The sequence below is a fragment of the Mauremys mutica genome, chromosome 1 (assembly GCF_020497125.1).
Source record: "Mauremys mutica isolate MM-2020 ecotype Southern chromosome 1, ASM2049712v1, whole genome shotgun sequence".
NCBI lineage: Eukaryota > Metazoa > Chordata > Testudines > Geoemydidae > Mauremys > Mauremys mutica.
In genome coordinates this window covers 245,180,373-245,193,430 of record NC_059072.1, presented here as the reverse complement: position 1 = coordinate 245,193,430, position 13,058 = coordinate 245,180,373, and the positions used below count along the sequence as shown (strand labels likewise).

The following is a 13,058-nucleotide window of genomic DNA, read 5'->3' as shown; positions in this document are numbered from 1 at the left end:
TATCCTTTCTGTATGTTTTTGCTATTTGACCCTTTCTTAATCTTCAATTGCCTACAAGAAAATACTTTACATGATAGCAGCTACAGCCTCTTACTCTGGTAAATTTTGTTGTTTAAATGATTTCACTCCTAGATTTTATTGGTTGCCAGTAGTCTTTCTTTTTCTCACTTAGTTTAATGGCTTTGTGATACTGGATTCATTCATGCTATGTATGAAACTTGTGCATTTAGAGACAAGTTATCCCTTGATGTTAGAAGTTGAGGTATCTTGACACAGCACCTTTAAGTAGTATAAATGTTACAAAGTACTATATGGCAGAAATTCTGTACAAAACAGCAAACAAAAGGCCAGTAAAGCCAGACACCCCCAGATCTGAAGTCTGACTGTCATTCAAGGTATTTGGATCTAATCTCAGTCAGCAGTATAATTCCTTTTTAGTGTAGCTAAATTGGATCTTTTCAGTGGTACTAACCGTCATTAAAAGATAACATGGAGGGAAATGGATCTGTTTTTAAAATAAAATTTTGCAGTTAGTCTTAGGTCACATTCAAGTAACAGATTAGTGAAGAATTTTCCTCCTCCATTTCTCTTTCCTGTGTAGAGTTATTCTCACTATGAACATTTCACTTTGTCAAATGTGGGGGAGGGATAGCTCAGTGGTTTGAGCATTGGCCTGCTAAACCCAGGGTTGTGAGTTCAATCATTGAGGGGGCCACTTAGGGAGCTGGGGCAAAATCAGTACTTGGTCCTGCTAGTGGAGGCAGGGGGCTGGACTCAATGACCTTTCAGGGTCCCTTCCAGCTCTATGAAATAGGTATATCTCCATATATTATAAATGAAACACATACCATTAGGCATAATCTAGTATGTTCCAAATGTAGATTTTTTTTTTTGCTCTTTAGGAGTGTCTGCATGAGCCTGGGATAAGTCTAACTAACCTGGATGCCAGTGGTATTCAGTTTTATATTACATGAGTTGGTAAAGAGGTGACTTGCTATGGCCTGGTCTTCCCTAGAAAATTGTCAGCTGAATTTTGTTGCTCAGAGAAGTGAAAAATCCACATCCATGAGTGGTGTAATTAAGCTGATCTAATCCCCAGTATAGGCAGCGCTAAATCGATGGAAGAATTTTTCTATCAACCCAGCTACTGCCTCTTGGGGCAGTGGATTACCTAGGCTGACAGGAGAACCCCTCTTGTCAGCATAGGTAGCATTTACGCTAAGTGCCACAGTGGCACAACTGCAGTGGTTCAGCCATGCCGCTGTAGCATTTCAAGTGTAGACAAGCTCTACATCTCCTGTGCTTTTGTTCTTTCTTTTTCTTTTCCCATCCTTCTCTTCATTTTCCGTTCTCTGGTTTTCAACCTTGATGTATGTCTTCCTGTCACTTTCAGTGCTGCTTCTTCCCTCCTTCCTTCTTCTTTACCCTCATGTTGTCTTCTCTCTCTCTCCTTCCCCATATTCTATTTCTTTTCCTCTCATCTTCCAAGATCAAAAAGCTTTGCCTTGTCCCTCACCCAACCCATTCAGTCTAATCTCTCTCTCTAACACTGATCACATTTTCCATTCAGTTCTAGCGCTCTGTTCACTGCCACCCCTACTCCCACCCAAATCCATTTACATTCCCTTTATCCACTCCCCAGCATTCTCCCTCCATTTATTTTGCCCCCAATACATATTGATTTCCACTCACTTATCCCAAGTATATTCACCTTTTCGTACCCTAACTTCATATATAAGAGAGTTGAGGTTGCTCAGCACCTTGCACAGAGGCACTTGTTACTCACAAGATTAGGCCCCAAAATTGCAGGTGTTTGTGGCTTTCACATTGAAAAGGACAGTAGTAAGAACAGAATAGTGATCCAAAATGAAGAGCTGGGCTGAGAAACCTCAGCTAACCTGGACAGGTGTTCTCTGCTGTTGGCCCTCTTTGCTCAAAAACAGTCTGGGCAGTGAGGGTCCATTTGGAGACGATGATTCTGAGACCTGGGAATTCCCCCACTGGCCATGTCCGCAGTTGCATAAATCAAACACTGCCCAAATGTGTGTTGGAAAAGCATTTTGAGAATAAGTATAATTCATTTTGAAGCACAATATCTGATCCGTTGCATTGTAATAGACAGATCAGAGGCTGTTTAATTAATTCACTGCAACTCGCATTGAAGCATGTTTGAAAGGGTCAAATACTACAATGGTTATTCATGTTCAGGTTGCTTTTCGAAGCTCCATTTCTTTGCAGCATGTGGAAGCATGGTAGGGCAGCATGGACTATTGCTTGGCCAATTGAGAGAATGAACATGGAAAACCATTCTTGTTCAACCTACATGTATTTCTTTTCAGTAGACTACAGTATTTTTTCTTATTTTTCTCTTTTTATTCTCTTTCTCTCTCCTTTTATCTGTAATTGTGGTGATTTTTTTGGCATTACTCCACTCTTCCTTTACTCCATGTTTTGATTTTGTTGTGGCTTCTTCCATGTTTTTCATTTCACTTCTTGGTCACCTTGTTTTCCCATCTCTTTTGATACATGTGTTGCATGTCTGCCTTCCTTTCTGTTTTATTTTCCCTTCTCCCAAACTTCTTCCTTTTCACAGCATTGGAACACGGGAGGTAGTCACCCAGAAGAACTTGAGTGGCTTGGTGCCCATCCGAGATTTCGGGCTAGACCCCAGCCTCCTCTACTCTTTTCCTTTACTAGCTCTGAGCCCCAATTTACTGATTGTGTGGCTGTTTTTGAGCGTAGCATACCTGGTGGCCCGATTACGTTGCAAATGAAGACAAGCTTAAAAAAAACAAAAATAGATAAAGTGCTTAAATATGTATTGCCACCTGATACCTGCTGGACAAAGGAATGTGTCATAGCAATGTCTGCCAAGAATTATTATTATGCCTTACAATTTTACGTTTATATTGTACTAAACTGTAAATATACATCAAATTATTTTATCAAGAGGAATTGTATTGAAAGTTTAAACCACTGTTATGCTTTCAGTGCTTGTAACATAGTCTGAAGTTGGCTGTTACCTCGTTACTTTAGCTGGCCTGAAGATCAGTTTCTCTTACCAAATATTTCTCTTACATTCAGATCTAAGAATCTCTCTCATATATACAGTTTTGTGTTACTTGTTTCATGTATTCCAGAGAAAGGAACTCTGTCTGAAAAGAATTTGTATCTTTTTGTATAATCTTTAAGTGTATGCTAACCTTGCCTTTCATTTTTATGAGGTATGAAGAGAAAAAAATAAAATAAATAGGTGGGGTTTATAACAGACGTAACTAAATAAATCTGACACTTTCTACTTCCATTTCAAAGCATAATCGCTAAATTACAGTAGTAAACAGTTTGCAGAACCCATAGTCTTGTTCCTTTCTCATGTCTAAATCTATTTCAATAGCATATACTGTACCCGCTCAAATAACCCTTGAATTGCAGTGTACTGCATGCAATATTATTCCATTATGTTTACTGGTATACATTTCTGTAGCCTATTTAAGTGACTGACTCAGAAAAGGAGAGTATGCAGTAAAAATAGACTGATAGTGATCCATTGTTCATTTATTCCTCCTTGGGGAAAGATGCTCCATTTTTAAATTATAAAAAAGAGAATTCTGAATCAGGATAATAACTTATAAATTAATTATGTTGACATTTAATATACCAGGCAAGAAAAGAGGTATATTAGTTAGCTCCCTTAGTGTGGTTACACTGAACTACAAAGGCAAAGCATTTGGGTTTTGTGCAGTGACAATAGACAAAATATTACTGTTATTTCTATTCTTAAATATTTGCTATGTGCACAGATATTATGGTTATGGGAGCCACATAAGGACCTAGGTAGGTAAATAGATGACAGTGAGTTAATATGTAATTTCTATCATCATTATAATTAGCTCAAATAGGCACATAGCAGCATTCAGAAAGCCTAGATAACTGTAACTGTTATATTCATTTTATGTCTTTTAGAAGCATTTCTGACCAGTAATAACGCAAGATGAAAAAGCAGCTATGTAATTTTGAGGTTAGAATAGACTCTTAAATTCAGGAAATGTTTAATTTCCTGTTATAACTAAATCAGAAAGTACATGGCTATATTTTCTTTTATGTCTTCACCAAATCAGATTGTACAGTACAATGTCTCCTGATTTCCATCCCCTCCCTCACCCCAGATACCCTCTTATGTTTTTTTTTAAAAGATGAATCTATTTAAATTTATATTTCATTTAAAAAAAACTGGAATGAATTTGGGAAAGCTTACTGCTGATGAAATTGAGACCATGGCATGCTAGAAATGGAAAATACAAAGCTGATTGGTGGCAGGTATAAATTACTCTGCATCTGCCACTACATCTCAGTCCTGATCTTTACACACTTCTAATTCCAGCCTTATTTGTCCCCTGAACAGCCTGCCTTTTGTGCCAAATTCTGTGTTTTTATTATGTGAATAAGCATCCAGTACAGACAAAGGCCTTGATCCAGCAAAATGCTAAGCACACTAGCCCAATCTAACAAGTATGTGCTTAACTTTGAACATGACTAGTCCCATAGAAGTCAGTGAATATTCATGTGCTTAAAATTAAGCATGTTTAAATGCTTTGCTGGACTGGGACCAACATGCTCATCGTCTTGCAAGATCGAACTCTAATTTAAGAAGCTGATTAGTCTCACTTTGGGGTTAAATCCTAGGCCTACTTAATTCAATTTCATTTCTTTGGGCCTAGATTTCATCCTTTGTGACCTAGCCTATATTTAAACTCAGGTCTCCAGAGCTGAAAAGCTTGGTGCATTCTGCCAACATACCTCGACCAGAAGAAATTAATTCTTCACAAAAACTATCACATAATTAAGATTCTGGTTCTTCACTACGGTCTCAATCTTGCACAGTGCCTGAACTCCCAATATACTCAGCGGACGCTCAGTTGAGGAAGCTCAGCACTTCATAGGACTACTTGACACCTTGCTCGATCCGAACCCTTGCATAGGATTTCTAATGAGGAGATGGCTGTTATGTCATATCAATGACAGTGTAATAAACATAAGTGCCATTAGTTGAGATGTATTAAGCAGCACAAGATCGCCATTCTTTGCATTTTAGAACACCTTTTAGTAACTTTGGGTGGTGGCATGAAGGAGCAATACAGTACCATTACAATTCAGCTGGTTACCTTTGGGCAGGAGGTTTCTCATTCATTTAATTAAATGTTGACAGGTACTAGGGTTAAGGTGCGATATATTTTAATTAATTTAAGGCAAAGATAACCCCTACATTTAAGGTAAAAATAACAATTATTGTTATGCCTTTGTGGTCACATATCAAAATATATTTTAGATCATATTTAAGATTATATTAAAGGTAGGACTAAAGCTAATAAAATTAAGGAAGCTTGATACCAGTTGGTGTAGTATTCTGTTACCAACTCATTCAGTTGTGTCTAGGAATCGCGGTGGTGAAATAGGGATTTATGTTCACTCTTAGGTCACCTAAGAAAAAATGACTCATGAATTAATATTTCTGGTCACCATTGTTTCCAGTTAAACAGTAAGCCACGTCCTCAGCTGCTATAAACTGACATAGTTCCATTGAAGTTGATGGAATATAGCAGCTAAAAATCTGGCACAGAAGATGATACGTGATAGCACATTATATCTTGTCTTCACATTCTTCACAGGAGGGGAAAAAAGCCCTTGCAGCACCATCACTGTGACTCACTTCAGACATGTGCAATAACTAGTCATGATGGGATGAATTCTGAACAGTGCTAAACTTACCATTGCAACATACCCACTTGCATCCGAAGAAGTGGGTATTCACCCACGAAAGCTCATGCTGCAAAACGTCTGTTAGTCTATAAGGTGCCACAGGATTCTTTGCAAACTTACCATTGAATACTCTAACTTTCTGGTTTGTGTCCCATGCTACTGTCCCTTTGTGACATTACCCAGGGTACAATCTGGACTGTTGAACAGCTTAATTCTCTAGCCTGGGGTGTCTTTTACCCTTCTTTGCTGTCAGAACATCCATTCCTGGTCTGTTCACACAGCCTTCAGTATTCAAAATCATTCCCAGATAAATTACATGAGCGCTCTGACCAGTCATTCATGAATTACATATAGGGCGACACCGACAAATTCTTAGTCCCAGCCTTGTTCCTCCAGAAATCTGCATCTCGTACTGCTCAGTATCCTTCTGTACAAGCTCATAGGAAGTCTCTCATTTCATCAAAGGAAAATGATAATGTACCAGCCTTGTCATCCCAAATGGAGCTTCGCATACACTGTAATCCAAACACACTGGTTAAGATAAGTTTATTAACTACAGAAAGATAGATTTTCAGTGATTACAAGTGATGATGCGTAAAAGTCAGGGTTGGTTACAGAAGAAAATAAGAGTAAAATGCAAGCTAATACCTAACTTAACAAGCTAAGTGAACTTAAAAGCAAAAGGTTTTGTCTCACCATATGCTGCAGTAAATTTCACAGGCTGGGTCTCCTTTCAGCCTGAGACGCTGCCCCCTTAGTTCAGTTCTTTGACAGTGGTTGATATTATGAGCAGAGATAGAGGAGGAGAGAGGTAAATGGGAGGCCACAGTCCCTCATTCTTATACCACCCTTCCCTCTTTGAGGATTGCCCCCAGCTGGAGTGTAGGTGACAAGTAGTCTCTTGTGGACTGACTCATCCCTCTGATGGAATGTAAATTTCTTGTTCACACCTTCCCATTGCTGGAGAATGGCTGCTTAAGCAGGTGATAGCTCTTTAACACCTGGCTGGAGTGTCAGTGTGTCTTTGTCTCTGAAAAACTTTTTTGGGCCTGCTTTTCTTAACCTTGGAACATGTATAACAATGCTATACAGCCAAATCTTATAATTTCACATACAATGTTGATGCACACATTTTACCAGCAGCAAAGAATCCTGTGGCACCTTATAGACTAACAGACGTTTTGCAGCATGAGCTTTCGTGGGTGAATACCCACTTCTTCACTTGCATCTGAAGAAGTGGGTATTCACCCACGAAAGCTCATGCTGCAAAACGTCTGTTAGTCTATAAGGTGCCACAGGATTCTTTGCTGCTTCTACAGAACCAGACTAACACGGCTACCCCTCTGATACTTGACATTTTACCAGGACAATAATGATTAGCAAACAATAACGTTCAGCAGATTATGAGTTTTCAACTGATTTCACAAGGCATACTTGGTACAAAATTTATCCTAGCCTTGTAAAAGTGGTGAACATAATAATATAGACCATTGCACAATTAAACTTAATGTTTTAATTACAATTAAAAAAAACCCAATTTGTCCAAGAAAAGGAGAGAAAATGAAAGCAAATCCTTTATGGAAATGTATTTTAATGGCTTCTTTGAAGCAATTCAAGTCCATGACATGAAAATATATTCAAGAATTTTTCACAATATATCTCTCTCACTTAATTGGCTGTAACAACTTTTGCAGTATTTTGTGTAAAGACACAAAATAATGGTGTAATGTACATATTGGGATTCATACTATAAAAAATAGTTACTTCACATTTGTAGTAGGCAATCCTCAAACTTTAAATAGGATGGCTTTAGGAGACAAACTTAAGAATGCTAAATGCATTTAAAACAGGCAACAAATAATAAAATTACAACCAGTTTAATTAATCAAAATCAAATAAGCCCAGCAATGAGCATAAGACAATGTTGGAAGAAGATTTTTAAAGGTAAACAAAACCCAAAGCAACCTTTTAAGTTAAGTCACTATGGTTTATCTGGGGTATGTTACATGCTGCTTTTCATCTGTCTTTAAAACAGGAATAATGTAGCATTTCAGCCATAAGATGGTGGTATGTACATTTTGCCATCAAGATAGAGCATTAAATCATTATCGTTATCCATTTTTACCTTCTGTAGTAGAGAGAGAAGAAAACATTCTCATGAGAATCTAAGTTAATTTATAACCTACATTTTTTAAAAAGTGCTTCCTCTTTGTAAGTCTGTTTTTTGGAAAACAAGGATTTTGCATACAATCAAAGGGACTTTGCAGTAGATTTCAGAACCATTATATAGAAGCCTTATAGCTGGGGTAGCTTTCATTATAGCACAGAGCCTACTCATGGTATGGAGCAACTGCATAGCAACATTTAAGGTTTGCAATCTAAACTCTGAACAGTTTTGTGTGATGACAGTACATGGAGCCAATCTTTTTTGTACCCATACAAAGCTGCTGTTTCAGGATTTAGATTCTGCTAGTACAGTTTGTTAATTTTCAAATTAATTTGTGCATGCAAAGTTATCTGAAAAGTCATTATTTTTGTATTCACTCTTTAAGTAAGCTTTGATAATACTGGCATACAGGGGACAATAAAATTATTTAAAAAATTCTGTTCAGAGATCAGCAGTTTTTCTTTTTCAACTTAATTTACTAACAAATTAGCAGAACTGTATTTCAGCAGTTTTTTTTGATTCCACGTGCAATGAAATGGCATTTAAACTTCACAGTAAAAGTACCCTGAAATACATGAAACCATCTCAAATATAAAAGGTTTGTTCCATTAGATACACTGCTGCTTTTTAGAAATGCAAAACTAGCAATTAAACATAGCATGTGTCCATTCTATGTGCTTCTTAATAGCATTGTTTAATGATCCACCATTTTTAATATTTGCAATGGCAAATGATCCATACATCCATTGAAACTAATCAACTTTTTTTAATGCTATGAAATAACCAGTTCATTTCATCTTAGTTTAAGTCTTTTATTTATTTATTTTCCTTTTTACTGCTGTCATTTTTTTTGTGCTTGTTTTTTTCCCCAGTGAGGGTTGTCGAAGAGAAAATACAATGAAGAATGTTGGATGTCGCAAGTATGCATTTAATTCCCTGCAACTGAAGGCTTTCCCAAAGCATTACAGGCCTCCAGAAGGAACTTATGGAAAAGTTGAAACATAAGCATACTGTGTCCTGTAATTGGCTGTTCCATTAAAACAGGGGGATACACTCTAGTTTAATATATGAATCTGTCATCAAGATCGGATAACCAATTTTTGTACATTTCACTAGGTTATATTGAGCATGTTACTTTATTGAATTGGAATTTATGAAGATTATTCTGACACCTTAGTTTGAGATTAGCTTGATGACTCTCTGCCCGTTTAAATAGCCTTCAGTGTATGTAAAATGCACAAATACTGTAGCACTGAATAATTACCTAAATGGAAATAGCTTGGTACCTCCAGGATGGTCAAGGATTTTATGAATGGCGCTTAAGCAGGTGTTTCACATAGCATCTTTTTATACTGAGTTGACTTGAGATTAAGCTTTTCGTAATACTTTTTAAAACTGAGAATAAAACCTCAATGTTGTAAATAGTAAATTAATTGGACCCTGGGCAGTCTGATGAGTGTAGAATGAATTGTTACAATCAGGCAACAACGGTTTAATTTTTAAAAAAAGAATGTCAGCACAATAAAAGTCAGGAGCTTAAAATGTTTTACTGTATATATAATGCTGTCTTTCATACATGGAGTTAGTAATGTACAAGGCCAGATACTGACATGAAGTCTTACCCTGCTCCAACTCAATCCAAAGCTCCCATTGATTTTAGTGGGAGCAGGATTGGACCCATAATCGCCTTATTTGATTTCAGAAACTTTTTAAATTTTTCGAACACTTATGTGGTAGCGCTCACTGCTAATCAAATGCAAACAAACAAAATTCAAATACAGTTTTATCTCCCCATTACTTATAGTAACTTACAGTATAACAGGCAAGTCAGTAAATTTCATGGTACTGTGTATTAAGTAACACATTTTTCCATGGCTTTTTATATCACTTCAGGTCAATCGTGTTAGTATCTGAAATTTTGTTGATGATATTTTTCATACCTGCTAACCCAACAGTGCTCTGTAAACGTCCACCACTGCCCAATCATTCTATAACAAAAACGTGTTTCTGTTTAGCATTGCATTTTGCCCAGCTGAGCTCTGTCAGAATAATGTGCAAGGATTATGATTATCATAACATATATTTCTGGTGAATCTAGCAATGTCCTATTTTGATACAAAGTAACTGTTAATGTGTTAAAATCTCATACTTATTCCATCTCATGACTAAAGTGACCAGATAAGCATCCAATAAGAAATGTTCAACAGAGCTCCTTGAAAATAGTCTCTGTAAAAGGTATGCATTCTAAAAAATGAATGTAAACATTAATTTCCAGATTTTATGAGGTTTAATCTTCCCTAGCCACATTTAGCCCAATATACAATAGTCAAGTCCTCCCTCCTCTTTGGATTCTAAGGAAGTAGGCTTTAGAATGGGAAATACAGTCAGTTTATTCAGAATAGAATAGCAACAGCAAGGTATGTATGTGGCAGTTCCTTATTTTTTTCTCTGTCTTCCTGGTGTTTGTCTGTGTTCTCGCTGCTCTATCGAGCATATTCATTCTGCTCCCATATACATTCTGGGGGATTTAAGTACCGTGGTTTTCACGTTTTGCTTTTTGCTGTTCAACATTTAATAATGTGTCACACATGCCAGTTAGACTATTTTGCTGAACTAGCTTTTTATTATTATTTCAGCCTTACTAAGATAACAAAATGGCGAATATTGTGTAAGATATGCATATGTCTAGAAGTCTGTAAAAAGTATTAATTATCCTGCCCCTGTTTTCAATAATTAATTTATGGCTATAGCATAAACAATGCTTAGGAACTCCACTTGCTCTGTTCACCCCAAATGAAACAACTTGTGTTTGTTTTTTGACAATGTGTAAAACAAATACGTGTAAAAAGATTTTTTTTCAGTAAGGGTCCTTTGGATTTATATTATTCCATTCATTCTGTTAAACCTGCAATCCCTATTCCATTAATAAATGCCACATTTCTTTTTGTGTAATCTGTACTCTGTAGAACTCAACAGTTTCTCACTGGTGACATTTAGTTGATCAGTTTGTTTCATATATTTTTCAATCATGTAGTTAAGCATATATATAAATTCTTACGTTGTTACACAGGAACGCTGTGTTTAATTTTGGAGGGGGAATAATGCAAGAAAGTTATTACAATTACTAGAGCTGTTCACTAGTATTATGGACTCCTTAATAATTAAATTCACTCTAAATTATAGTGACCTTTATTTATTTTGTATACACACCTAATCTAAATGAATTCCTAAACTCTTTATGTGCATGCTTTTTGCTCACCTTTTTAAAGCAGTGGAACACCAAACTTAAGTACTGCATTATTTTGTGGAGAATATTCCAATTTCTATATACTTCATGTAAAGCATCATTGTTCGGCTAATATTTTATATATACAACATTGCTATTACATGCACATAAATAGGCTTGCTTAAAGGGCATATTGAACAGTAAGATTTTGAGCAGTTCATCTAAAAGGAAAAACTGTGAAACTTTAAACATATAGGAACCTTCACATGAGAGTTTAAGCTTTTCTGTTGCACAGGAAAGACATTAAGGATTATTGTAAAATGAAGTTCTGTCTAATGTTTTTTTTGAGTACTTTTTTAAATTATAAAACATACTAAGGTTAAAAAAATGTTGCCAGGTATGTTCTGTGTATGTTCTGTGAAAGCACCCACAGCACAGTTGCCTTTTGTTTCATTTATATATGTAAAGTTATTGTATAATACAATACTGTTTTGTCCCAACACTGTTGTATTTGCCAGGCTTTGTGCACTGAAATATTTTTATTTATTTGGTTTTGGGCAGTATTAATATATCATAAACATATGGTTAGTGTTTTATATATTCCTAGTTCATCCAATCCATGTATGCTGTAAATGTGCTCGTCTTTAGGATGAAAAACAATAAAAAAACTGACAAGAATATTGAGATGGTGACTTATTTTTAAATGCATCAGTTTAAGATAAATTAAATCAATACTTTCAAGGTCTTTGGCTCCAAACTTGACCTATCTGATAACATTTATCCAATGGGGAAGGCACTGGATCTTTTATGGATATGTTTTACACATTTATATGAATAAAATGAAGCTATTTCTTTTTTAGATCTTGCTAAAACATCGTGTACACCATAGAAGAATAGCTGTCAGTGTAGTTAAACCAGACACAAATTCGGTCCAGTATTCTGGGTAGTCTCCACAGTGACATTTAGCAACAAGCTAAATGAGGTGGTTTATGCCACCGCATCTCCACAGTTTCTCTAATAACTTCCCAATCCATGCTCTCTCTGTTTGCTGCTTCCCTTCTATTATATAATCTCTTCTCTTCTTGTTCCTGCTTCCACTGCAGTCAGCTTGGCTCTGGAACAACTTTACCTATTTGATCCCTCCCTGTTTCCTCTGCTACTTCCCTGCCCTGAATAGACTGGTATTCATTGTTTACATAGTACAAACATTCTGCTTGCAAGTCCCTTTCCATATAAATTAGATCTTGAGGGGAACAGGGTCCCTTTTGAGTGCATGAACTTCATTTTGGTTTCAGTTGCAATAAATTCTGTATGAATTAAGCAAAAGCTTTTCATGTTCACTGCATTATTGTTTGCTTTGTCTCTGAGTGTTTGAAGAATGGCAAATGCAATTGTATTTGTTTTTGGAAAGATTATTTTCTACACACAATGGAAGGACAAGAGTAGCAGAAAACAACCAAACAATGTTCAGCGTCATCCAAAATGGAGAAAGAAAACATAATTGCCAAGTGTAAAAATTCCTGATTGGCGGAAGGCAAAAAAATCATTAGTAGGCTTCTAACTAGATACAATAAAAGTATTTATCTGTGTCCTTTTTAACATGATTTTTTGAATCTGTATAAAAATACCATTTTGGATTTGATGTGGACCCACAGAAACAAGGATACCCTGGGCTTGACATCACTGCTGAGTTAACTCTAGTTATAACTCGAGTGTTGCCTCTAACTTGAGACCCCACCACACACACAAACCTTAACTCAAGTGCAGTGGGGCTTTTAACTCAAGTTGGCTGGCCTGAGAGTGGATACATGCTACAGCCTGAGTCAGCACCACTCATTGGCTGCTGACACAATCGCTTTGCACAGCGTGGAGTCAGTGCCCTTGCGCTCACTTGAGCTAAGCTAATTC

The 13,058-nt window shown here is 36.5% G+C and overlaps 1 protein-coding gene across 11 annotated transcripts in view; it reads left to right on the top strand.

Moving 5' to 3' along the window:
- INPP4A (inositol polyphosphate-4-phosphatase type I A) overlaps window positions 1–11,828 on the top strand; it is a 210,632-nt gene extending 198,804 nt beyond the window's left edge. For 5 of the 11 annotated variants that reach the window (XM_045005380.1, XM_045005323.1, XM_045005339.1 and 2 more), the window contains one exon: window positions 2,594–2,883. In XM_045005380.1, coding sequence (XP_044861315.1) covers window positions 2,594–2,774 — 181 coding nt within the window. In that variant the 3' untranslated portion in view covers window positions 2,775–2,883. Of the gene's footprint in view, window positions 1–2,593; window positions 2,886–3,140; window positions 3,169–3,800; window positions 3,831–3,963; window positions 4,019–8,796 lie in introns of those variants that run through there. The other 6 variants (XM_045005413.1, XM_045005372.1, XM_045005389.1 and 3 more) reach the window with 4 other exon arrangements.
- Window positions 11,829–13,058: the final 1,230 nt, after the last annotated feature.